Source organism: Pongo pygmaeus, chromosome 1 (genome assembly GCF_028885625.2).
Source record: "Pongo pygmaeus isolate AG05252 chromosome 1, NHGRI_mPonPyg2-v2.0_pri, whole genome shotgun sequence".
Taxonomy (NCBI): Eukaryota; Metazoa; Chordata; class Mammalia; order Primates; family Hominidae; genus Pongo; species Pongo pygmaeus.
Genome location: NC_072373.2, coordinates 173,663,224 through 173,688,480, shown reverse-complemented (window position 1 = coordinate 173,688,480; position 25,257 = coordinate 173,663,224). Strand labels below are relative to the sequence as shown.

Genomic DNA, 25,257 nt, shown 5'->3' with positions numbered 1-25,257 from the left:
AAGAAATTTTACCTTCAGTTGTTGATACATCAATTTATGGACCAAAGTTAGGGACAAAAAGCAAAAATTGAAAATGGAATAGTTTTAATAGCAGTAGTTTTAATTTGTTTTTTAAAAGTATATGGAAATCTTTGTGTTTGTTAATAAAGCCTTATTTAAAATGTTTTAAATTTTGTCCTTCATTAGTCTATTGTATTATTAGATTGCTGGGGGACTGTTTTTGGAAACAGATTATATGGGCTGACAGAGTTTAAAAGTAGTGCTTTTTAATCTATTTAAAATTTTTCTCTATATTGACTGTTTAGTTTCTCACTCTGGGTAGGGTAGAACTGTTAGAGAGCTCTTGTAATTAGACTTGTTCATTTCTTATCTAACTTCTCTAAAGGGCATAGGAATTCTAGAAGAATGGTCCTGTTTGTGTTATATAAAGACTGGTTGAAGAAAAAACTTATAATGCTAATTATTTATTTAAAAAGAAGCCTGCATTTTCAAGATGAGGAGTAGTATATATGTGGTTTATGATTTAAACAAATTTTTTTCAACATTTTACTCCAGAAATATGTTTACCTATATGTGGTTTATGAAATAAATATTCTTCATTGGAATTGTACACCAAGGGTACTTAGGTTCTTTCTTGTCGGCAAAGTCTCACTAAGAAGTTACCCTTTCCGTTTTTCAAATAGTTACATGAGTGGCCTACAGACTGCTTTCAAGAAATTAAGTAAATATTTTACTAATTCCCCACTTGTTTTTGAGATAACAGGAAGGATAAGCCAAAACTTAAAAGACAAACAAACAAAAAGTGTTACCTTATTTTGAAATGTAAATATCAAGTCCTAAATGATAAATCAAATTTCACACAACTGTCCCATCAATTGATGGAGCTAAAAGTTATGTCTGTGGTATTTTGGTCCCTTGCTAGGATTTGTTTTTGACTTGCGTGCTAGTGTGGAAGCCCTGAACAATTAAACTCCCTGGGCCTTGTTTTCTTCCCCTCCTAAAGGATGACACTGGAATAGCGAATCTGTGAGGTCCTTTACAATGCTATCATTAAACCGATTTTTAAAACATTTAACTCCAAAAAAAGGGTGTATTTAATTATTCATCCTGGTTAATGAAAATTTGAGTTCCTGAATCTGAAATGTAGATGTAATGTAGAACAGGGGAAAAGGAAACATATTTGCAACACTTCAGTGATAAAAGGTACAATTTCATTAAGTTGTTACTATATTCTAATCACTGTATAATATATGCACTGGATTTTTTTTTATTCCCAGAGTAATCCTCTAAGTTTGGTATTATCTCCATTTAACAAATGAAGAAATCGAGAATCAGATACTTTAAGTAACTTGTCCAAAGTTCCAGTGCTATTAAGTGGTAGAGCTAAGCAATCAAATTCAGGGTTCTCAGACTGCAAAGTCTCTACTCTGTGGACTGTAAAGTCAAAATGCCTAGTATGTTCTGAGTTTCACCTTCAAGGATATAATTTTCTATGTTTGCTCATATTTATCAGAATTGGGAAAATAAGATTTAAATGTCTTTCAGTCCATATTTAGAGATAAATAACGTGTTTTGAAATGCCATATATAGATGATTAAAATTTATATTTTTACTTTTCCAACATTTACTTGGATGCCTCAATCTTTCATTTATTATTATAAAATGTGCTGAATTCTACCAGTTTTAAGCCATGTCTCTTAGAAATACTAGTGATTTCAGTGTGTTTACTGATATAAAAGTAATCTTTTTTTTTTTTTTGAGACGTCGTCTGGCTCTGTCACCCAGGCTGGAGTGCAGTGGCGCTCTCTCGGCTCACTGCAAGCTCCGCCTCCTGGGTTCACGCCATTCTCTTGCCCCAGCCTCCCGAGTAGCTGAGACTGCAGGCGCCGGCCACCAAGCCCGGCTAATTTTTTTTTTTTTTTTTTTTTTTTTTTTTTGAGACAGAATCTTGCTCTGTCGCCAGTCTGGAGTGCGGTGGCGCGATCTCGGCTCACTGCAACCTCTGCCTCCTGGGTTCAAGCGATTCCACTGCCTCAGCCTCCCGACTAGCTGGGACTGCAGGCATGCACCACCATGCCCTGCTAATTTTTTATATTTTAGTAGAGATGGGGTTTCACCATGTTGGCCAGGATGGTCTCGATCTCCTGACCTCGTGATACACCCGCCTCAGCTTCCCAAAGTGCTGGGATTAAAGGCGTGAACCATCGCGCCCGGCCTCGCCCGGCTAATTTTCTGTATTTTTAGTAGAGATGGGGCTTCACCGTGTTAGCCAGGATGGTCTCGATCTCCTGACTTCGTGATCCACCCGCCTCGGCCGCCCAAAGTGCTGGGATTACAGGCTATAAAAGTAATCTTGACTAACGATTGCCAGTAACCTTTAGTAACCAGACTAAAGAGAACTTGTACAAATGATTTGATGTTCTAGAAGAAAACATTGGTTTAAGAAGGTATTAGCTCTGGAATTTAATTCCATTTCTACTACTAGTTGTCTCACCTTTGGGAAAAACCATTAGACACTGAGCCTTTGTTTCCTCCTTCGTAATATGGCAATGATCATACTTGTCCTGCCTACCTTCTGGAATAGTTATGAAGATCAAATGAGTTGAGGTACATAAAATGGCTTTGGAAAAGATAAAATGCTGTACAGATAGATGACACTGTTGTGGAGATGGTGACATGCATGGCAATTGTAGGTAAATTCTGCACCCAGTGTTAGAAAGTACTTACTTTCCATTGAAATGCCTTCAGTTCTCACACCAACACTGAGATAGAGGTTTAGTAATCTGCCCCTATTCTGTGGTTGCCTAGGTTGAAGAAAGCTCTTAATGACTACTTTATCTGTGCTTTATGATACTTATTAATGTTTATATTAAAAACAATATCCTCTATGACTAAGTCATGTAATTTGCTTTTTCCCAAATATGAAAGATGAATAAAATAAGAATGAAATGGAAGTAATAGTGAAATAAAAGTGAATGTACACACATTCACAGTAAATTGATTTTACTTTTGAAATTATGCAAATTCTAAACAAGTGTTAAATATTGGTTCCAAATAATGAAATTATGTTTCTTCTCAAATACTAGATTAATGATTGAATTAAAATCAGTTGAATTATTCTCGCAAACAATTAGGTAAATATGTGCTATTTAGGTTTCTTTTGCTGATATATATATATTATATATATATTTTTATGTATATATTATATATATTATATATTATATATATATTTTTATATATATAAATATTATATATACATATATGTAATTTTAATCATCTATATAAAAATATATATAATATATAAAAATATATATATAATTTATATGATTTTTCAATTGTGTCCTTAATATCTGAATGGATTTTGTTCATTTGATGTAATTAGTTGATTGACTTTCAAAGGGTATTTTAAATAGGAAACAATGTTATAAATGGTAGCTAGTTTCAGAGTATGTCCACAAAGGCAACATGATGTAGTATATGTACTTTCTGTAGTATGTTGAACTTAGAAGACCTGGTGTGGAACCTTCGTTTTGTCATAAACCAGCTATGTGGTCAAACTCAATCTGTAAAAAAGGGAATAATACCATATGTTCTCTTCTAGTGTTGTGAGAAGTACATGAGAAAATGTAGATAGATGAAAAAGCACTCAGAAGTACTTATATACTTTTGTGTATGTAGACACCATTATGTACTTAAACCCACAATTAGCTGAACTATGAGAATAATCTGTGATCTGGTTCTGTGACCAGAAATTTATTGATGAGAGAGAGGGAAGAATTCACTACCTCCTGTCTTGTTTTACTCTGATCTTCTTTCTGCAAATGAATATGTTCAGAAACCTCTAATTCTCTAGAAGCTGCTCACTTTTCACCCTCTCCTGTACATCACGTGGAAGGCACAAACACATTATATATATTTTGTATACATACATATATATGTATGTATGTATTCCAGATCCCATGGTATCCATCATAGAAACTCTTGGAGGAAAGAGGCATAAGCTGGGAAGGGGGAAAGTATGGGCAGCAGAAGGCATTTAGTATGAATGGGTCATTTTAAAGTCATGGTCCACTTGTAGTAGAACCAAACTGAGGCTATACATGTATTTTCAATACAGATAATACACTCTGAGCTAAAAATGCTTTTCTACCAAACTTTCTCTTAACATAGCCATATAAATTAGAAAGGATTTTGTAGTTTGGTCATATATTGAGGTAATTACCTCAGTTCCATGAACTTTCTCCCTTTTTCGTGCTGACACAACCATGCTTTATCTTGCTTCTTTTTGTAAAAACATCCCAAAATGTCCACGTACCTTGTGGTCCATGTTAGCTTTCTTGAAAGCATTTGGTACTGCTTTGTAATAATAATACCACCGCATTTATTCTTCTGAGATTCCTGTGGTTTCCTAAATGATAGGGAAAATATTTTGTAGAGGAAGTATTAATAATTTTTGAAGCCAAGCAGATAATTTAATTTGACCTAGCAGGAAGATCTAATCTCAAATCCTTTAAGAGATAATGAGTAAGTGGCTGGCACAAGACCCTTAAAACATTAAATATGTTATAAAAATCAGAGCAAATCTACCTAGTATATTTATCAACTACAAATATAAGAGAAATGTAAACTTTAAATCGGGCTTTTATTTTTATCTGTTATTGAAGTGATTGAAGTGCATATGAAAAGCAATGTGTTTATTTTGAAATATGATGAACCTTTTTATTTTTAGTATGGTGTTATTAAGGAAAGAATTTCAGGCAGTTATCTCTGCTAATAATAGAAGCCTTCTTCACCCCTTTAAGGGAACAGTATTCTTGCTTAAGTGGTGTCTTATGTTTGGCAGTGTTTGCCTCTGATAAATTTTATGTATTTCTTTGGGTGGTACCTTTGTTTTTAAAATATTCATAATTCTCTTTTTAATTTGCCATTAGATCTTTTTAAACAGCCTTTTATATGATTAAAGATAATTTATAAAATCTTGCTATATGTCTCTTACTCTGAATGTTAGTATGTTATTAATATACTTTGTTTTTTCAGAATCATTTTTCTTCAGATTATATATACTATTAAAACAAGAACAGTGTGTTCTTATTCAACATCTCAGTTTCTAAATTATAAATGAATTATAAGGTAAGTTAAACTGACTGTCATAAAACAATAGTTCTAAAATTTTTAAATATACCATACTTATTTTTTTAAATGCTTGTTTTACTTGGGCAATATAAGTTATTTTCATTTTCTTTTTAAAACATTTATTTTACTGTTTCTCACAATATATGTATATTTTATATATATATATTTTTTGTAGAGACAGAGTCTCACTGTATTGTTCAGGGTAGTCTCAAACTCCTGGGCTCAAGTGATCCACCTACATTGGCCTCCCAGAATGCTGAGATTATAGACATGAGCCACCATGCCCAGCTCTTTCTTTTTTTAAATGTATTTGAGTATAAGTTGGAACTATATGGTATCCATAATTGATTCCAGTTTTTCCAGCCTTAATTAATGGAATAATACAATCAATATATATTAAGTATTTGCTGTGTTTAGTCATACTGGATTTTAAGCAAAATATTTTTTGCCAGTGTTCATCTGTTCATGAGGGATCTTCTTCTATGACCCAAACATTTCCCATTAGGCACCATCTCCAACATTGGAGATTAAATTTCAGTGTGAGATTTGGATAGGACAAATATCCAGACTATGTGAAGTGGCTAAAAGGCAGAAGAACTAAGCAGAGTTTGAGTCTTGGGAGACAACAGTTGGAGTTTGCAGTTTATCAAGGAGAGTCTGATAAACAGTTGGGTTTTTGGTAGCAACCCTCTGAAGACGGATATCCTGCTTAGAATAAGCTTAATCTCAGATTGATCTGCCTCTTATCTTTCTTCTCTGGGGGAAAATAAAACTATCAGAGCCTCTACAGATTTTCACACACAATGTTCAGCATTCCAAGAGACAGGGTGAAGATAATAGAAACAGGTGTGTAGGGGATGCAGATAGTAAAGATATCAAACACAGAATTTAAAATAACTGATACTTTTGTTTAAAGTGGAGAATATTAGCAGAGGACTGAAATCTATGAAAAATAAAGGAAATTCTAGGACTGAAAAAATACAATAATTGAATTATCCTTTAGATGATTAATAGCATCTAAAGATGATTCCATTGAAGAGAGGATTAGTGAATTAGATGATGGGTCAGAAGAGAATATCCATACTGAAAGGCAGAGAGACAAAAGGATGAAAAGAAAGTATAAGACACATATGAGAACAGTGAAAAGTCTAATACGTGTATTATTGGAATCTATATAGAAAAAGTTAATTGCAAGCCTCCATTTTTTTTTTTCTGTAAAACGGTAACCCCAGGTTTGCCTTCTTTTAATACAGTTTCTCTGGACATAGACTAAGATAAATGTGATTTATCAGTTCTATTGCCAACAACAATATTTATTGTAAAAATGACCTGTGATTGGTTAACTGCATTTGGACTGGGAGGACTACGAATGGACATGTTATACTCCTGAGAGACTACATTATTCACCATTTCTACCAGCATAAAACTTATAGGGAAACAGACCTCCAGTTTCCCTTTAAGGTGTCTCTTCAAACTCAAGCACTTCCTGATGGGAGGCTTAGAAGCTGCAAAAATGGGCTTATTATATGAAGTATTTCTTGTTTGAGGCTTGTATATGCTGGAGTATACTGTATCCACTCATATGGGCTTCCCAACTTCATGTACCCCTGTGTGATGAGGAGGCATGGAAGTAGCAACTGAATATTTTAAGGACTTCTGATGAAGATGTTTTTGATTATGCCATCCTGACATTCTGTGTTTCTGTCCTAACTTCTCATAAAAAGCTAAGTAAAACTGATGTAACATTACCACCTTTTGTATCCTGGGATATGAATGTCATCTTGAATCCAAGACCACTGATGGTCATACACAGCAGGTAATACACGATTCCAGAAGAAGACAAAGGGAATGGGGCAGAGGCAGCATTTGAAGAGATAATGGCAGAAAGTATTCTAAAACTGATTAAATGCCTCAAGCCACAGATTTAGAAGCCCCAAGCAGAATAAATATAAGAAAACCATTCCTAGAGATACCACTGCGCAACTGGTCTAAACCAATTCCCTTTTCTTGAGCCTCCCTTATGCTAGTGTAGACTGTATTTATCCTTGCAGAAATGGGAAAAAAATGTTGAGAATATCTTAAAAGCAGCTGGGGCGGGGGAAGCGGGGAAGAAGTGTATTATCTTCAAAGGGACAACAATAAGTTGACTTCTGAACTGAAACAGTGAAAACAAGGAAAAAATTGAATGGAATTGTTTTTTTACCTTCAAAGAGGTGAAAGAAACAAACTGCCAGCCTATAATTTTATGCCCAGCAAAAATGTTCTTCAAAAATAAAGGCAAGCTGGGCGTGGTGGCTCATGCCTGTAATCCCAGCACTTTGGGAGGGCAAGGCAGGGATCACCTGAGGTCAGGAGTTTGAGACCAGCCTGGCCAACATGGTGAAACCCTGTCTTTACTAAAAATACAAAAATTGGCCAGGTGTGGTAGCACACACCTGTAATCCCAGCTACTCGGGAGGCTGAGGCAGGAGAATTGCTTGAACCCAGGAGGCAGAGGTTGCAGTGAGCCAAGATCGTGCCATTGCACTCCAGCCTGGATGACAAAGCGAGACTCCATCTCAAAATAAATAAATAAATAAATAAATAAATAAATAAATAAATAAAACTCCAGCCTGGGTGACAGAGCAAGACTCCGTCTCAAAATAAATAAATGAATGAATGAAGGAAGGAAGGAAGGCAAAATGCATTTTTATGGAAACATAAATTGAGACAACTTGTCAACAGAAGACATATAGTAAAGGGAACACCAAAGGCAATTTTTCAGGAAGAAAGAAAGTGACCCCAGGTGGAAGGAATAAATACAAAAAGAAATGAAGAGCGTTGGAAAGTCTAAGTATGTGGGTAACTAAATAGATACTGACTATACAAAATAATATCATCTTGCGAGATTGAAAATATATGTAGGAATGAAATGCAAGAACAGAAAAGATATGAGAAAAAGTAGAGTTATAGTGTTCTAAAGCCCTTGCTTTGTTTGGGAAATGTAAAAACACAAATTTTTATTAGACTGAAGTTAAGGATACATGTTGTAATATCTGGGGTAGCCATGAAAATGAAACCTGAGGGCTCTAGAGAAAAAAACACAGGTCATGTTTCTTGTTTTGTTTTAGAGAGAATTCTAAATCATTCCACAACTCTACTTTAAAAAGAAATTTTATGGAATGTAAAATTATGTAGTCAACATGAAAACATTCAGAGGTGGTTAATGAGAATGGAAGGGGAGTTGTCTGAAGACAGGAAAATAAAGGAGGATGAGTAAGAAGGAGATGAAGCATGTGGAATAAGAGAGACAAAAAGAAAATAGACACATAAGGACCAGAGTTGGAAAGACCTAAGAGAGGGCATGGTTTATGATGCTTTGGGATAAATGTTGCTGGCAGAATCTACTGAATGCTAATACATTCTCCAACAGTGTTAAATAATTTATGCTGGTAGACCTTTTTTTTTTTCTTTCCCCCCACCATTTTTTTTTTTTTTTTTTTTTTTTTTTGGAGTCTAGGTCTCACTCTGTCACCCAGGCTGGAGTATAGTGGCACAATCATAGTTCACTGTAGTCTCCAACTCCTGGGCTCAAGTGATCCTCCGTGATCCTCCTGCCTCCTTTTTTTTTTTTTTTTTTGGAGACAGAATCTTCCTCTGTCCGCCAGGCTGGAGTACAATGGCATGATCTTGGCTCACTGCAACCTCTGCCTCCCGGGCTCAAGCAATTCTTGTAACCTCAGCCTCCGCAGTAGCTGGGACTCCAGGTATGCTCCATCACACCCACTCCTGCCTCCTCTTTCTGAGTGGCTGGGACTCCAGGTATGCTCCATCACACCCACTCCTGCCTCCTCTTTCTGAGTGGCTGGGACTACAGGCGAGTGCCACCATGCCCGGCTAATTTTTATTTTATTTTATTTTTTTGTAGAGACGGCGTCTTCCTGTGTTGCCAGGGCTGGTCTCAAACTCCTGGCTTCAAGCGATCCTCTTGCCTAGGCCTCCCAAAGTGCTTGGATTACAGGCATGAGCCACCATGCTTGGCTGTAAACTGTTTTCCTGACTCTATTTTTTAATCTTAAATGATTATGTAAAAATAAAGTTGATTTTCCTGTGGAGTCCTAGATTAACTTAAATTTTAAAGAAGTATTTTATTGGCTGGGCACGGTGGCTCATGCCTGTAATCCCAGCACTTTGGGAGGCCGAGGCAGGTGAATCACATGAGAGGCCAGGCGTTCAAAACCAGCCTGGCCAAGATGGCAAAACCCTGTCTCTACTAAAAATAGAATAAATGAGCTAGGCGTGGTGGTGCATGTCTGTAATCCCAGCTACTTGGGAGGCTGAGGCAGGAGAATTGCTTGAATCTGGGAAGCAGAGGTTTCAGTGAGCTGAGATCGTGCCATTGCACTCTAGCCTGGGTGGCAGAACAAGACCCTGTATCAAAAAAAAAAAAGGTATTAAATATTTGATTTATTTATTTTTCTTTCTATTGCTGCTGCACAAATTAAAGTTTTAAAGAAATATTTTAAAGTTACAATCTAAAGCCAATATAAACACTTATTTTAAAAATAAAGCAGAGGTGTCATATCTCACTCCTGTAATCCCAGCACTTTGGGAGGCTGAGGCGGGTGGATTCCTTGAACCAGCCTGGGCAAAATGGCGAAACCTCATCTCAACAAGAAACACAAAAATTAGCCAGGCATGGTGGCACGTGCCTGTAGTCCAAGCGACTTGGGGAACTGAGGCGGGAGGATCGCTTAGGCCTGGGAGGTTGAGGCTGCAGAGAGCCGTGAGTGTCCTACTGCACTCCAGCATATGTGACAAAGAGAGACCCTGTCTCTAAATAAATAAATAAAGCAGAATACAGCATATCATATAATTAAAGAAGTTAGGTGTAGAGCAAGTCTTTACTAAAATAAATTATTTTCGTAAGTCTTTCCTGATCTATTTAAAATAGCCCATTTTCCTGTCATCTTGTCACTCTGCTTTCTTCATGTATCATCGTTACATCACTATGTTTCTTCTATTAGAAAATTTCCTTATTTTTTGTCTTCTAACACACCAAGCACAACTATAATGTTGTATATTTGTTTATTATTTATGTTCTCCACCAGAAGGCAAGTTTCATTTATTTTCACAATTCAAGGCAATGGCTAGTACACATCAGACACTCAGAATATATTTGTTGAATGAATGAGCAAATGAACGTGGAGACTAATGGGGTAAGAACAAGTAGGAGAAAAAAGTCTTCAAGGATGTACAAGTTCATTCTCTTAATAACATTTAAGTTCATTTTACATATTTTATTAGGGGATTTAGAGACTCTTAAGACTTTCAGTTCATGTGTTATTTTCTTGATTTTTCAGCACCTCTCGATGAATAGCCTTAGTGTATCTGATCCATACAAGGGCCACAGCCCTACCCCAGCCTCACTCTCTAACTGAACACAGCAATTCTCCATACTTGATTATTTTCATGCATTGTCCCTCCCTGCTTAGCCTATCACTACTAGACTATATCCCTTCACTGTGACCTCATTTCTCAAATCTAATGCTAGAGATAATGCTTATCCTCTTAAGCATGCAAGTGAGCACCCTTGATACATTGTAATCAAGGAAACCTGAGTATTGAAGGGTAAAATTGTGTGAATTTTGAGCTTGGGCGTTAGAGGCAGGTACACCATCCTGTCACTCACTGATTTCTAATTTCCAGTTTGCTCACTTGTAAATAGGGCATAATAATATTTACCTTGTGGAAGTTTTGGGAATTAAATATGTATGTAAAGTGCTATTTAATAAATATGGTACTTATTTAATAAGTTGTAGATAAAAAGGAAAGGAAGTCTCTTGCTTCCTTGTCGGAACCATCCTTTAGAGAACTTTAAAGGATTTTCAGGGAAAGGAAATTTGGAGAAGAGCAATGAGATTGTTTTGTTTCACCATGGGCAAAGGTGAAAGGAGCGTTGCGTTGTTTTGGCTGGAGTCTGGGGATGGTAGGGGTCAGAACATATGTGCATTACATAACGCTGCTGATCACCAGAGTTATGGCTCTTGACATGAATGAGTAAAGGTTGCTGACCACCCCATGAGGCCCAACTGGCAGATACATGTGTGATCTCTTGGCTCGTCATGGCTTAGGTATATAGTGTCCTCCAAATATTCTTAATTTTTTTATTGTACTCCATATACAAAAGTGTACTGGTATCTTTTACGTAAATTCTCAATAAATTTTCACAAACTGAACCCACCTATGTAACCACCACTTTGATAAAGACATGGAAAATGACCAGTATCCCAGAAGTCCCCTTGTGTCCCATATCCCCTTGTTTCCATCCTCCACCCCACCAATGGGAACCACTATCCATGGATAGTTCCACCTGTTTTTGAACTTTGTAGAGACAGAATTCTACTGTATCTGGCTTCTTTACATGGGATTATGTTTATGAGATCTATCCATGTCATTGCATGTAGTTGTAATTCATTCTCATTGCTATATAGTATTGCATTCAGACTATACTATTATTTGTCCATTCTATTACTGATGGAAATTTGGTAGTTTTTACATCTTGGTTGTTATGATTAATGCTATTTTACACATTCCTGTACATGTCTTTTTTCTATTTTTATTATTTTAGGAAAACGTGAATTCAAAACCATATATGTAAATATTATTTTAGAAATATGGTTTTTTTTCTACTCTCACATTTCAGATTCTTGTCATTACTGGGAATATTTTTTCAATTATCTACCATGGCTTTCTAGAATACCGTATTTATTGTTATTTAAGTTGTTTGAGATCCAATACTTTTGAATCCATACACAATACTATAACAGGTACCTGCTAATATAATGTTACAACCACAGGTTTCTTTTTTCACTTGTCTTTTTGAGTTATAACCTTCACTATGTTGTAACTACTTAGTATACTAATTTTTAAAGTAATCTTTAAAAGACTTTAAAATGATATTCTACATTTGTAAGTGTGAAATAATTCTTCAGGGATAATTATCATATTACCATATCCTTGATAAGTATCTATTTTGTTGTTACTGATTCCATCAGAAGTTTTCTCCCATGTAGTAAGGATTGATACATTTGCTAGGCAAGTGTGTCTTACATATAGTCATTTGTTGTTCAAAATAATTTAGAAAGTGCCTTCTTAAGGTGAAAGTGTCTTCTAAAGATGAAAGATTTACGAGAACTTGAATTTAGGAAGAGTCTCTTTTTTTCTGCAGTTTAACTTTTGATTAAAAAGGAACCATCAAATTATATTTGGGACTATATATCTTTGAGAAAAAGATATGACAGCACTTCAAAAATTCGTGGAAAAATGGAATTAAAAGATAAAAATAAAAAATATAAACATTTTTAATTTTTAATTTTAATTTCAATTTTTTAATTAAATAGAGATGATTTTTTTAAAAAAATTAAATACAGATGAGGTCTCACTATGTTGCCCAGGCTGGTCTCAAACTCTTGAGCTCATGTGATCCTCTTGCCTTGGCCTCCCAAAGTGCTAGGATTGATTGCAGGCATGAGCCACCATGCCCGGCCAACTTTATTTTTTAGCATAAATGCCATCAAGGTCAAGACACTTTTGTAAGCAATGATAGCAGCCATTTAGTCCATTCCTAAAGAACTTTTGGTCCTGAGAGTTTAACCATGTCAGTGTAGTCTTTTTTACATGAATAACTAAAAGAAAATGGGTTTGTTTTAAAGGTTTTTTTTTTTTTTAATATTAAGAAACAAAGTCAGAAGGAGCCAAATCAGAATTGTAAGGTGGATGCCTAATGATTTTCCTTGAAAATTCATGCAAATTGCGCTTGTTTGATGAGAGGAATGAGCAGGAGCATTGTCATGGTGGAGAAGGACTCTTTAGTGAAGCTTTCTATGGGAGTTTTTCTGCTAAAGTTTTGGCTAACTTTCCCAAAACACTCTAATAATCACATGTTGTTGTTCCTTGGCCCTCCAGGGAGTCAATAAACAAAATGCCTGAAGATCCCAAAAAACTGTTGCCATGAACTCTGCTCTGTTTTTTGTTTGTTTGTTGTTTTTTAAGAGACAAGGTCTTTGTGGCACTGAGGCTGGAGGGCAGTGGCACAATCATAGCTCACTGCAGCCTGGAACTCAAGTGATCCTCTTGTCTCAGCCCCCTGAGTAGCTGAGACTGTAGGCCTGTGCCACCACACTTGGGTCATTTTAAACAATATTTTTGAAGAGACAGGGTCTTGCTATGTTGCCAGGCTGGTCTCGTCCTCCTGGGCTCAAGTGATCCTCTCGCCCCTGTTTCCCAAAGTGTTGGGATTCACAGGTGTAAGCCACTGCGCCTAGCCCACATTTGCTCTTCACTAGTACACTGTGCTTTAACTGGACCACTTCCACCTCTTGGTAGCCATTGTCTGGACTGTGCTTTGTCTTCAGGATCATATTGGAAAAGCCATGTTTCATTTCCTATTACAACTCTTCGAAGAAATGCTTCAGGATATTGATGCTACCTATTTAAAATTTCCATTGAGAGCTCTGCTCTTGTCTGCAGCTGATCTGAGTGCAACAGTTTTGACACTCATTGAGTGGAATGTTTGCTCAACTTTAACTTTTTAGGCAGAGTTGTGTCAAACTAAATCGATTGAGATGCCTGTGATTTCGGCTATCATTTCTGCCTGTCCTTTTCAATTAAGGCATGAACGATATTAATTTTTTTTCTTCCAAATCTGTGAGGGTGGTCTGCTGCTATGGGCTTCATCTTCAAAATCATCTTGTGAGCCAAGCATGGTGGCTAACCCCTGTAATCCCAGCACTTTAAGAGGCAGAGGTAGGAAGATCGCTTGAGCCCAGGAGTTTGAGACCAGCTTTGGCAACATAGCAAGACCCTGTCTCTACAAAAAATAAAAAATTAGCTGAGCGTAGTGGTGCACGCCTATAGTTACAGTTTCTCTGGAGGCTGAGGTGGGAGAATCACTTGACACAGAAGGTCAGGGTTGCAGGGAACAGCGATTGCATCACTGCCTTCCAGCCTGGGCAACAGAGTGAGACCCTGCCTCAACACAAAACAAAAAACTCTTCTTGTCCCTTCTTAAAACGAATTACCTATTTGTAAACTGCTGATTTCTTTGAGTCGTTGTTCCCATAAACTTTTCGTAAGGCCTCAATGATTTCACCATACTTCCATTAATGCTTCGATATAAATTTGATGTTTGTTTTTGCTTTAACATTAGCAGAATTCATGTTGCTTTAATAGGGACTCTTTTCAAACTGATGCTTATCCTTCTTAGTGCCTCAAACTAGATCCTGTTCAGACATGTAATAGTTTATTTTGGTACAAAAGTTTTTTGATATCCATGCATAGTTTTTTCATAATGTGCATTTCCATGAATTTTTTGATTTTTTAAATATTTTTCTTTTTAGTTCAGATGTTGTTTCTGGTCTAATATTTACTTGTTTATATTTAATAAGTTATTTTTTACTTTAAAAATATTTTGATCTTTTTTTACATGCATGTTTGTGTGTGCAGTTTCTGGTGTATTTTTAACAGTAGCAATAGGACTGTTCAGGACTCTTAGGAAGTGCAAAGAGAGCAAATTTTTTTTCCCCTTGAGACTTGCTTTGGAGATAGCAAGATATAGCTTTGAATCACAGCTCCAAAATTGATTGCTTATATGCATTTTGGTTAAGTGTCTTAAACTCTGTGAGCCTGGGTTTTCTCTTCTATAAGAACTCTTGTAGAACTTAAATTAAAAAAAATATATAAAGTGCTTAATGCATATATATATATACATACAAACACATGCATGCATGTGTATATGTGTATATACACACATACAGACACACACACACACACATATATATATATGTACACACATACATACAAACAGCCTGGTAAGTATGAGGCACGCATTACCATTATTATTATCTGCCTTTCAGAATTACCTATTTTCTATTGATATCATAACTACCTTTCCTCAATTGCTTTATCTTTTAGGCCCCAGAATTGTCTGGTCTTTCCTGCCTTGGATACCCACTCTAGCTAGTTCCTATCTTTTTTTTTTTTTTTTGAGACAGAGTCCAAAAAAAAATCCAGGCCAGAGTACAGTGGCACAGTCTTGGCTCACTGCAACCTCCGCCTCCCCGGTTCAAATGATTCTCCTGCCTCAGCCTCCTGAGTAGCTAGGATTACAGGTGCCCACCACCACACCCAGCTAGTTTTTGTATTTTTAGTAGAGACAGGGTTTCACCATGTTTGCCATGCTGGTCTCAAACTCCTGAGCTCAAGTGATCCGCCCACCTTGGCCTCCCAAAGTGCTGGGATTGCAGGCGTGAGCCACCGCACCCGGCCTAGCTAGTACCTTTCTAAAGTACAATGTATGAGTACTTTTCTTTCCATTTCTTAGATCTTTGCTACCTAAAGTTTAAGTACATAGGTTAGCAGCATTGAAAGCTTCTTGTAAATACTTCAAAGCACTTGAGCACTTTTAATTTATGCATTTCCATTGGTTATAATACTTGGGAGTGAAATCGCTGAGTCATAGAGTATATACATGTTCAGTTTTAGTAGTTATGCATTTTGCATCAATTTATTGTTTTCCCAAGTGTTTGCACTAATTTACATTCCCTCCAGCAACATATAAAAGTTCCAGTTGCTCTATTTCTTGATTAATACATGGCATTGTCTATCTTTTTTATTGTGCTATTCTGGTGGGTATATTATGGTATTATATTGCATTGTGGTCTTAATTTACTTTTCTCTGATGACCCATGATATTGAGCACCTTTTCATGTTTATTGACTATCTAGATCTCCTCTTTTCTAAATCTGTTTTCCTGTGAGACATATACCTTCTTTTGTAATGCCCAGACCTTGAGTAAATTGTAGTTCTGGTGCAGATGGTTATTATTTTTTCTTCTGATTCTTTTCCATATTTAGAAGCTTCTGGAATGCAGTACTACATAGGATTCTTTAGGACTTGGAATATATAGATAATAACTCCCTTTTGATAGGTATTTGTTGGTTTGCTCAGATATGAGAGTGATTAGCACACCGAACTTACATACACCTCATATTCTAAAGCAGCAATACTAGTAGATTATGAAGCCTGTATCATATATTCATGTGCCCGAAATATTAGAGTTAGTCATGCATTTTTTTCCATACAGTAAATAAATAGTTACTGAGTGTTAGTTATGTGTTAGGTACTGTGCCAGATGCCAAGGATCAATGATAAATGAGACACAGACCCTGTTATGAAAGAGCTAGCCACCATAAAGGAGATCAGTAACAACAGCAAAGTAGGTAATTACAGCACTTGATGTTAAGAGCCACCAGGAAGAGGAGCTGTGGGATTACATTAGAACATCACTTAATCAGACTGTTGAGTTGGTGGAATGAGTTGGGGAATGGGGTACTAGTTAGGGATTGCTTATTGAAAGGTGGCACTTCATTTGAAAGACAAATGAGACATAGACATGTGATGCATTGGAGATTTGGTGAATGGGAATTTAAATAGTTCACATATTTAATGGCATTTATTTATTCCATTGAATACAATTCAACTGAAATTTGCTGAATGCTTATCATAAACTGGGCATGTGTTGGCTCTGAAAATGAGAGAAAGCACAGTCCTTATGGGAAGTCCCAAATAGTTCTAAATGACTGAAGTATAACATTTGAGGTGAGGGAATAGTGAATGATGATACAGGAAAGACAGGCAGAGACATATATATGTATTATATAAATACTATGTGTGTACCTATAGCACTATATGAAGTCCTTTAATATTCAACCATTCTGATTACCTTCTTACTCCAATTTTCCAATTAGGTGCATAACATGCTATGAGTATAGAATGGGTTTCCGCTTCCCAATATCAGTGGAGCCTCCGTTCTATATGGTAACATAATTTGTCCTGACTCCCAGAGCTTCTGTCCAACACCATCGTACAAAATTCTTGAATCTTCCCCTTGCTTTTCATTTCAGTCAGCTTGCCTTACCTGTAATTACAGGGTATACAGAAGACTAATCTTTCTTACTACTAAAGTATTTCATAACGTATGGACACTTTGGTCAAAAGCAATTAGTGGAAAGAGAAGTGTTTCTAATTCAGGGTCTACAGAAAATAAGATAGTGGAGCTGGCTGAGGACTGATACACATGCCTTCCATCAGAGCCAAAACTTATCTATGCTCGTTCCTCAATTCATTCATTCTTTCCCCCAATGTTTTTTTCCCCCACTTCTTAAACTTAGGGCCAATTTAAAGGTCTGGCCGTCAGACTGTTTAGGGTCATGAGGGGAACATTGTAACTGGTAGCCAAAAATGCCACTCTAACTGGAAGGCTGTATCTCTAGCATCTAAACTTGGAATTCTAAGTGTCACTTCTCCCAAACCCAAATTGTTATTACATATGGTGTGTATTAATACATTCTATAATACCTTTAATACGATAGCATTATTTTATATATTATGAGTTAAATCTTTCTTTGGGTAACCACAGATTGCATTATAGTATAATCATTAAGAACATAGGCTTTAGAGTCAGATAGATCTGGATTTAAATACTGATTTTGTCCATTACTAGTCAGTTTGAATTTCTCTAAGTCTTAGTTTCCACATCTATAAAATTTCCTCATACAGTCATTAAAAGCTTAAATGAAACAATGTATATAAAATGTTAAACATGTATATATACAGATAGATACACACCTGCTAGGTATCCCTCACAGATTTGTGAGAAAGAATAATTAACTGTCATTAAATAACCCCTGCTACAAATCTGGCTTATAAATTGACTTCTGTAGACACCCTGAAGGATGATATCCATTTCTTGATAGTCTCTCTTGTGCCTTCACTTGGAGACCCTCCTGAAGGACTTAGTGCACATTTTTTTTTAGTCTAAATTTTAAGTCAGACCACCCCAAATATGTCCCAAAAGTTCTAAGAAACTTTTTAAGCTATGGTAATACAATGGTAGGCTTGATTTTATTTATTTAGATAAAATACGATGATAGACTTGATTTTACTTATTATATAGACTAATAACTTTCTGGGAGCGCTATGATTGCCACAATTCCAAAGAGAAGAAAAACTTTTCAAGCACCAAAAAAGTAGCTTAAAAACAAATTTTGTACACCAGTCAGGGACTCTTTAGAGTGTAAGAAATACCACCTTCAGCACTTTGTCCAGTGGAGCATGTGAAATTAAGTACTTAGATTCTTTTTGTGGACTGAAGCTTCATTTTCTTTGGGCTAGTTCAAATTATTATGCAGTATTTCCATAGCCTTTACATTTTGGCAACTCTTTTCTTTGATCCTAGCAGAAAAATAGATTATAATTTAGGCTCCAAATAATTATTTTTTAATTGTTCCTTTTGTTTTAATTAGATATGATAATATCCTAAACTATATAATATATTAAAATAGAATGAGGATGTATCTGATATGAATTACTATGGGATGATGTACAGATACAGAAGTGTTCCAAACTATGCCTTATGAAACTATGTCTTGCCTGTGGTAAAAAATGCTGGACTTCATATGGGAATGATATTGGAAATTTGAAAACTTTTAATCTTTGTGTAAAACAATTGTGTATTTATACCTGTATAACACAGCTGTGTGAAGTTCTGTGTCTTGTATATAAAGAAAAATGTGTCAAAACTGAAAAGCATCCAGAAAGTGGCAACCAAAATCATCAAGAGGCAGGAGTGGCTTAAAAGCTTTATACCTTTCAATGTGGAATGATCCTCAGGGATATCGTTAGAAAAGTCTTAGAGTTGGAAGGGGAATTAGCCTTGATCTACTCCAACCTGTTATTTAATGCAGGAATTTATCTTATGATAATCCTGATAAATGGCTGAGCTTCCTCTGTTTGAATACTGGATGATGCATTAAGAGTGCTGATTTTGGCTGGGCACGGTGGCTCACGCCTGTAATGCCAGCACTTTGGGAGGCCAAGGCAGGCAGATCACCTGAGGTCAGGAGTTCCAGACCAGCCTGGCCAACATGGTGAAACCCTGTCTCTATTAAAAATACAAAAATTAGCCAAGTGTGGTGGTGCGCGCCTGTAATTCCAGCTACTTGGGAGGCTGAGGCAGGAGAATCACTTGAACCCGGGAGGCGGAGGTTGCAGTGAACTGAGATTGTACCACTGCACTCCAGCCTGGGTGACAGACTGTCTCAAAAAAAAAAAAAAGTGCTGATTTTGGGGACATTCTGCTTGGGTTTAAATCCCAGCCCTGCCTACTGGGATCTACCATGGTCACTCACCTACTAGTTGAGTGACCATGGGCAAATTCTTAACCTCTCTGCAAATTTTTAGCCAGCCCTATTTCCTGGCTTATTATTGCCAGCATCTGTGTTCCTGACAATAGGCGAAGACACAAGGGATCTGGCCTCTGACCCCATCCCATCTAGCATTGAGAGATGAACTGAGAATCAAATAAATGTTTGCGTTATACATCTGGTGGAAAAGAAAGTATATTCAGCATATAGTAGTTACCTTAAAAAATGAAATTTTCAGTATAGACCAGAGTGGTGAAAAGCAAGTTTAGGGGAGGCTTCATGGATCAGACAAGTCTGTTAGTTGAAGGAAAGTCTATTGACTGTTCCCAGTTCTGCCTTTTGGAACAACATAAATCAGTTTAATTCCTTCTGTGTGAAAATTCTTCACCTTATCAAACGTAAAATATAAAAGGCATAGTTTGGGTGAGTGTGGATTTTTCCCCTCTTAAAATTCCATAGCTTTAGAGAGTATTTTGTGTATTTTGGCTAAAATTTAGGAAAAACAAAATGAACCACTAATGGGTGATAATTTTGTAGAGCTCTTAAACTTTTTAATCCAAAAAATTGTGTGGACTATAAATTAAAATTCATTTCCATCAACTCATATATGGTTACTCAGCAAAATTGGAAGTTTGAACTAGATTCCAAACTTTTTGAGTTTTAAAATATTCTAAATAGTGTATTATTTAGATTCGGCTTTGAGTGACAGAAATATCCAAAATAAGAATGGCTTAAACAAATAGCAGTATTTTGCTGTCTTGTAAAAGTCTGAGCAGGTGATGTAGACTGTTGTTATGTCTGATGGTGTCAAAAATATGGTTTTCTCTTTTCTGTTGCTCTCCCCTTCTTAATGTCTGGTCTTGAGGTGCAAAATGGTGGCTTTGATCATTCTAGGCTTCAGGATGAAGGAAGGGATGAGGAAGAAGTTGCCAGGGACATTTCTGCTTTATATCTCATTGGCTGGAACATACTCATGTGGCCACATCTATTAATAGTTACAAGAGAGGCTAAGATGCAGGCTGTACGCTGGGTAGCCATGTACTCAGTTGTAATTTGGGAGTTTCATGTATGGGAGAAAGAAAGATGCAGAAGATATTGGGGGACAACCAGCAGTGTAATGTAATTGGTATAGCTACTTACTTGAGTAGGCCTTCATTAAATCGTTGTTCAACAGATGAATGTTTCTAATTGCTCCTGTCAAAGTAGGTATTGATCTGGATATTTATGTATATACATGATAAATTATGGCAAGATTATTTATTATTGGTGTTTTTATAATTTTATTTCTCATCTACTCTTTACAAATATGGTATATCTGACAGTCTTCAGGCAGATGTAATACTGTACAAGATTTATTTCAGTTTATTTATTGCTGTCCCCCCCCACCCCCCAAAACTTGGAGGCATATTAAAAAATCTCTTCTCATGTGTCTATGATCAGTGTTTCTTGCATATGCTTGGCAAATGTTTTGAGATTGAATAAATGAATGGTAATAAAACTTTGAGGCATCCAAGCCTTTTCATTTCTTTTGTTTTGATTTACACAAAGAAAAGTTTATATCTGTAATATACATAGAAGAAATTCTTGACCTTAAATCTGTATTTATTACAAGATTTTCAGGAACATTCATTCAGCTTTCAGGTGGAATGTGGTTAGGTTTTGATTTAATTATGGTTAAGTGCCAATTATGGCGTTATTAGGCAAAAAAGGCTAAATCCCCATTGTAGAGATTTCAGTGCTAATTATTTCATTGAGGCTATCAGGGATTTAAGGAGAGAGACGTATTTGTTAGACCACCCTGGCAAGGTGTTTGGGTCTTATAAAATTCCCAAAGATGAGTAATAAACTACCCAGGTATCAAGAAACCATTTAGCTTATTTTAATTGAATAGAAAGTTCCTAGAAATCGGTAAGGTTTTTCTGGAGTCCTGGAAACATATTTTGAAATGTTAGCAAGTTATATTGCTTGAACTTGATATGTCTCACTTTGTTTGTTTTATATGCTGAGAAAGTAACTTTCAAGCTTTGTTAAATTTTTTGACATAATTTACAGTTTGCAAAAGTTATTAAGATAAAAATAATCTCCAGCGACAGAAACTCAGTTCTTCCTAGGTCATCGCATTACATGTTTGGAGTACTCTGACTGAGGATATTACTGTGTGGCAGTTATGCTGGCTCTGAAGTCAGACAGCCCAGGTCAGATGTTGTGCCATCACTTACTGTGTGACCTCGGGTGACTTATTTAGCTCCTCTGTGCCTCAGGTTTCTCATCTATACACTGGAGGGTAATAATACTTCATAGAGTTGAGAGAGCAGGGAAGCTAGCACTTAGAATAAAGCTTAGTACATAATAAACAATAAATGTCATTAATGGTCACTTTTGTCATCATTATTAATGTTTTTCTCAAAACGAGTTAAAATATGACTCCAAGAAATATTTAGGAGATTATATCAGTTGACTTTTTCATTTGTAGCATATATGCTATGTGCTACCAAGTGAAATAGAAGACACAAGTTTGGTGAAGAAGAGGAGGAGAATGCTGAATATGGTTTTTTTGTTTTTGTTTTTCGTTTTTTTAGAGACAGGGTCTCACTCTGTCACCCACGCTGTATTGCGGTGGCACCATCTTGGGTTACTGCAACCTCCGCCTCCCAGGCTCAAGGGATCCTCCTTCCTCACCCTCCTAAGTAGCTGGGACTATAGACATGTGCCACCACACCCAGCTAATTTTTTATTTTTAGTAGAGATGGGGTTTTGCCATGTTGCCCAGGCTGGTCTCGAACTCCTGGGCTCAAGTGAACCAACTGCCTCGGCCTCCCAAAGTGCTGAGATTACAGGCATGAGCTGTCATGCCCGGCCCTTGAATTTAGTTTTGAATGTGTTGAACTTGAGTTGTTTGTGGGATATTAATCTTGAAATACGAATTTAAAGGAGGGACAGAGGTCACTGGCATATGGGTGATAATTAAAACTATGGGAGATGGATGACATAACATAAGGGTCTACCTTGGGCCTAGGTTTGAAACCTGGGGACACTAACCTTCAAAGAACAGGCAGAGGACATAAAGGAAACCATCTGAGAGTTAGTAGGAGAAACAGGAGAGAGAAATACCACCAAAAAGAGGTATGGTGTCTGATGAAATAGAGATTATAGTAATCTGAGAACTGAAAAGTATCCATGGCTTGTTAATTAATGGGTATTTTGTGACCGTTTGGTATCCGTAGAGTGGAGGTGGAAACCAGATAGCTGTGAATTTAGGGATGGTGATAAGGGAGGAAAAGAAGGCAATAAATGTAACTACTGTAACTACTCTTTTGAGAAATTTTAATGAGACAAGTTGGAAACTAGAGGAAGATACAGGATCAATGGAAAAGTTTTGGAGGGTATATGATTTGGATAGGCTTAAGAGAAATAGCTATTAGAAAAGAAAAAAGGTTGACTATGAGGAGTGTGTAGAAAAGATGGGTTCAAGGCCAAAGTTGATGAGACTAGCTTTGAATAGGAGGAGGGATGTGGATAGAAGTAAGCCTTTAAGATAGAGGAAATTGGGGTTCACCTGTAATCCCTGCACTTTGGGAGGCTGAGGCAGGAGGATCACTTGAGCCCAGGAGTTCAGGACCAGCCTGAGCAACGTGGTGAGACCCCATCTCTACAAAGATTTAAAGAAAAATTAGCTGGGGATGCTGGCACATTCTTGTAGTCCCAGCTACTGGGGAGGCTGAGTCAGAAGGATCACTTGAGCCCAGGAGGTTGAGGCTGCAGTGAGCTATGTTCACACCACTGCATTCCAGCCTGGATAACAAAACAATACCCTGTCTCAAAATAAATAAAAGATAGAGAAAGTCACTCCAAATGACTTCCATGTTCTCTAAAGAAATAAAAAGGGTGTTTGTCACTGAAAGGAGGGTTAGATAGATGTTTTGAGGAGAATAGTGAAAGATTAGAATAGAATTGAGGAAAATGGGAGAGGTAGCTGACAAATTTGTTCCCCAACTGAGGGATTTTTCACCTGAACAGTATTTAAAGATATCACTGTTAGTGTGGATGCCATGAATGTGTTATATGAAAAAACGGAATGACTATATTTATCATAGAATATATCGATTTAGCACCTCTGTGTACAAAGCACCGTGCACATATGCTTCCTGAGAGATTCAGATGAGCACTGGTCATCTTGTCCAAGGAGAGTATGAGCTAATAGCTCAGGTCATGTGATTTGTCACAAACGCAAATGTTTATAAAAGATTAAAAATGGTAAATGACACATGAGTTTTATAAACATACTATAAGTTTGAAAGAGATAGAGATTCCATCAAGTAGGGGGAAAATAAGAGGACTTTATGAAAAAGGCACAAAAAAGGGCTAGGTGTGAATTCTCTGTTGAAATAGTGATTACTGTGAATTTTTGATTTATTACACTATTTATTCTTCTGTAATACAATGACTGGCATTAAACAGAAGAAGAGAACAAAGAGATTAATGAAATGGTGAGTTCTCTCCTGTCCAAACAATGTTCTAAAGTTGATTATGTTTTTAGTAAGAATATAGAATTCAGTAATCATTTTCACAAATATTTCACAAATATGAACATCTCTGTTAGGTGCAAAAGATACAGAGATGACTAAGATACAGTTTCTGTCCTCAAATAGTGCATACTCTAATAGAAGAAACAGAAGTAAAAAGAACTGTAGTTTTGTACAACAAGGGATATAAAGATGGTATATATGAGTAAAGAAGTTTAGGGCACAATGGAAGGAAGCATGAATAAATGATTATGTTGATATGATAGCACATTTTTTTTCCTTTTTCTTTTCTTTAGTTGGAGAACATCAATTAACAGGCCATAAAGTGGCAGTTAAAATCTTAAATAGACAGAAGATTCGCAGTTTAGATGTTGTTGGAAAAATAAAACGAGAAATTCAAAATCTAAAACTCTTTCGTCATCCTCATATTATCAAACTGTAAGTATTTTTGTGTCTAATAATGCCAAAGAGACACCTATCTTAAAATGTTTTTTAGGAATTTTATAATAATTGTTCATTGTTAACCTTTTACAAAGATTTTTTTTCATGTTCATATTCAGCAAGTGTTAATTCATTTAACCTTTATCAGTCCTTTTTTTTGCATACTCTTTGTTAGAATGAACAGACATTGTTTCTAAATTAGTACTTTTCTCAAGTGATGAATGAAGCCTTAGAAGTTGATTCTTATCCAACTTTAAATGTCATTCAGGGCTTTGACATTTCTAGATTCATTTTTATAATTTTTATCTAGTCAATTTTCACTAACATATCAGGGTATTTTTTTCTTTGGAAAGATAGAAAGTATATGTCAAAGATTATTTCACATAGTATGTTACTTGTAGAAGTGAAAGTAGTACTATAACTATAAAGCTTTTAGGAAGGCAAATGTGTTTTTTTCCCCTTGGAATAAATTATTAACTTAAAAGTTAGGTAAATATTGAGATAAATAAGATAATTAATTGAACGATAGATTATTTTAAAATTGACTAGACCCTAGAAAATTTAAATATTCATTGTGCAATAATGTGTTTCTTTCAATCATTTAAAGTTGCAGTCTAATATTCGTTGGGAAAATATAACGTGCTAGACACTGAAAATTGTCTTATTTATCTTTAAGCTTGGATACAGTTTTATAAAATAAGTATTGCTCTTACTTATTGAGTACCTGATAGTGGTCAGGAACTGTACCAAGCATTTTTTTTTTGTCAAGGTTCTGCTGAATGTGTGGAGCATTTTACATATTTAATTTAATAGTATCTTCATGATCAGTGTCTAAAGTAGGCTTACTTTATAGACAAGGAAACTGCATTATCTAAAAAGTAATAGCAGCTTATCCAAGGCCACACAGCTAGTAA

The 25,257-nt window shown here is 36.1% G+C and overlaps 1 protein-coding gene across 3 annotated transcripts in view; it reads left to right on the top strand.

Annotated features, from left to right (window-relative positions):
- The window catches only part of PRKAA2 (protein kinase AMP-activated catalytic subunit alpha 2), a 63,111-nt gene that overhangs the window by 4,843 nt on the left and 33,011 nt on the right, over positions 1–25,257 (top strand). The window contains exons 1-2 of one of the 3 annotated variants that reach the window (XM_063655199.1): positions 5,077–5,130; positions 24,199–24,340. The exons of 1 other annotated variant lie outside the window; for it this stretch is intronic. Coding sequence is in view for 1 of the 2 variants with exons in the window: in XM_054446921.2 (XP_054302896.1) it covers positions 24,199–24,340 (142 nt within the window). In the remaining variant the exon portion in view is untranslated. Of the gene's footprint in view, positions 1–5,076; positions 5,131–24,198; positions 24,341–25,257 lie in introns of those variants that run through there. One more of the 3 variants, XM_054446921.2, reaches the window with a different exon arrangement.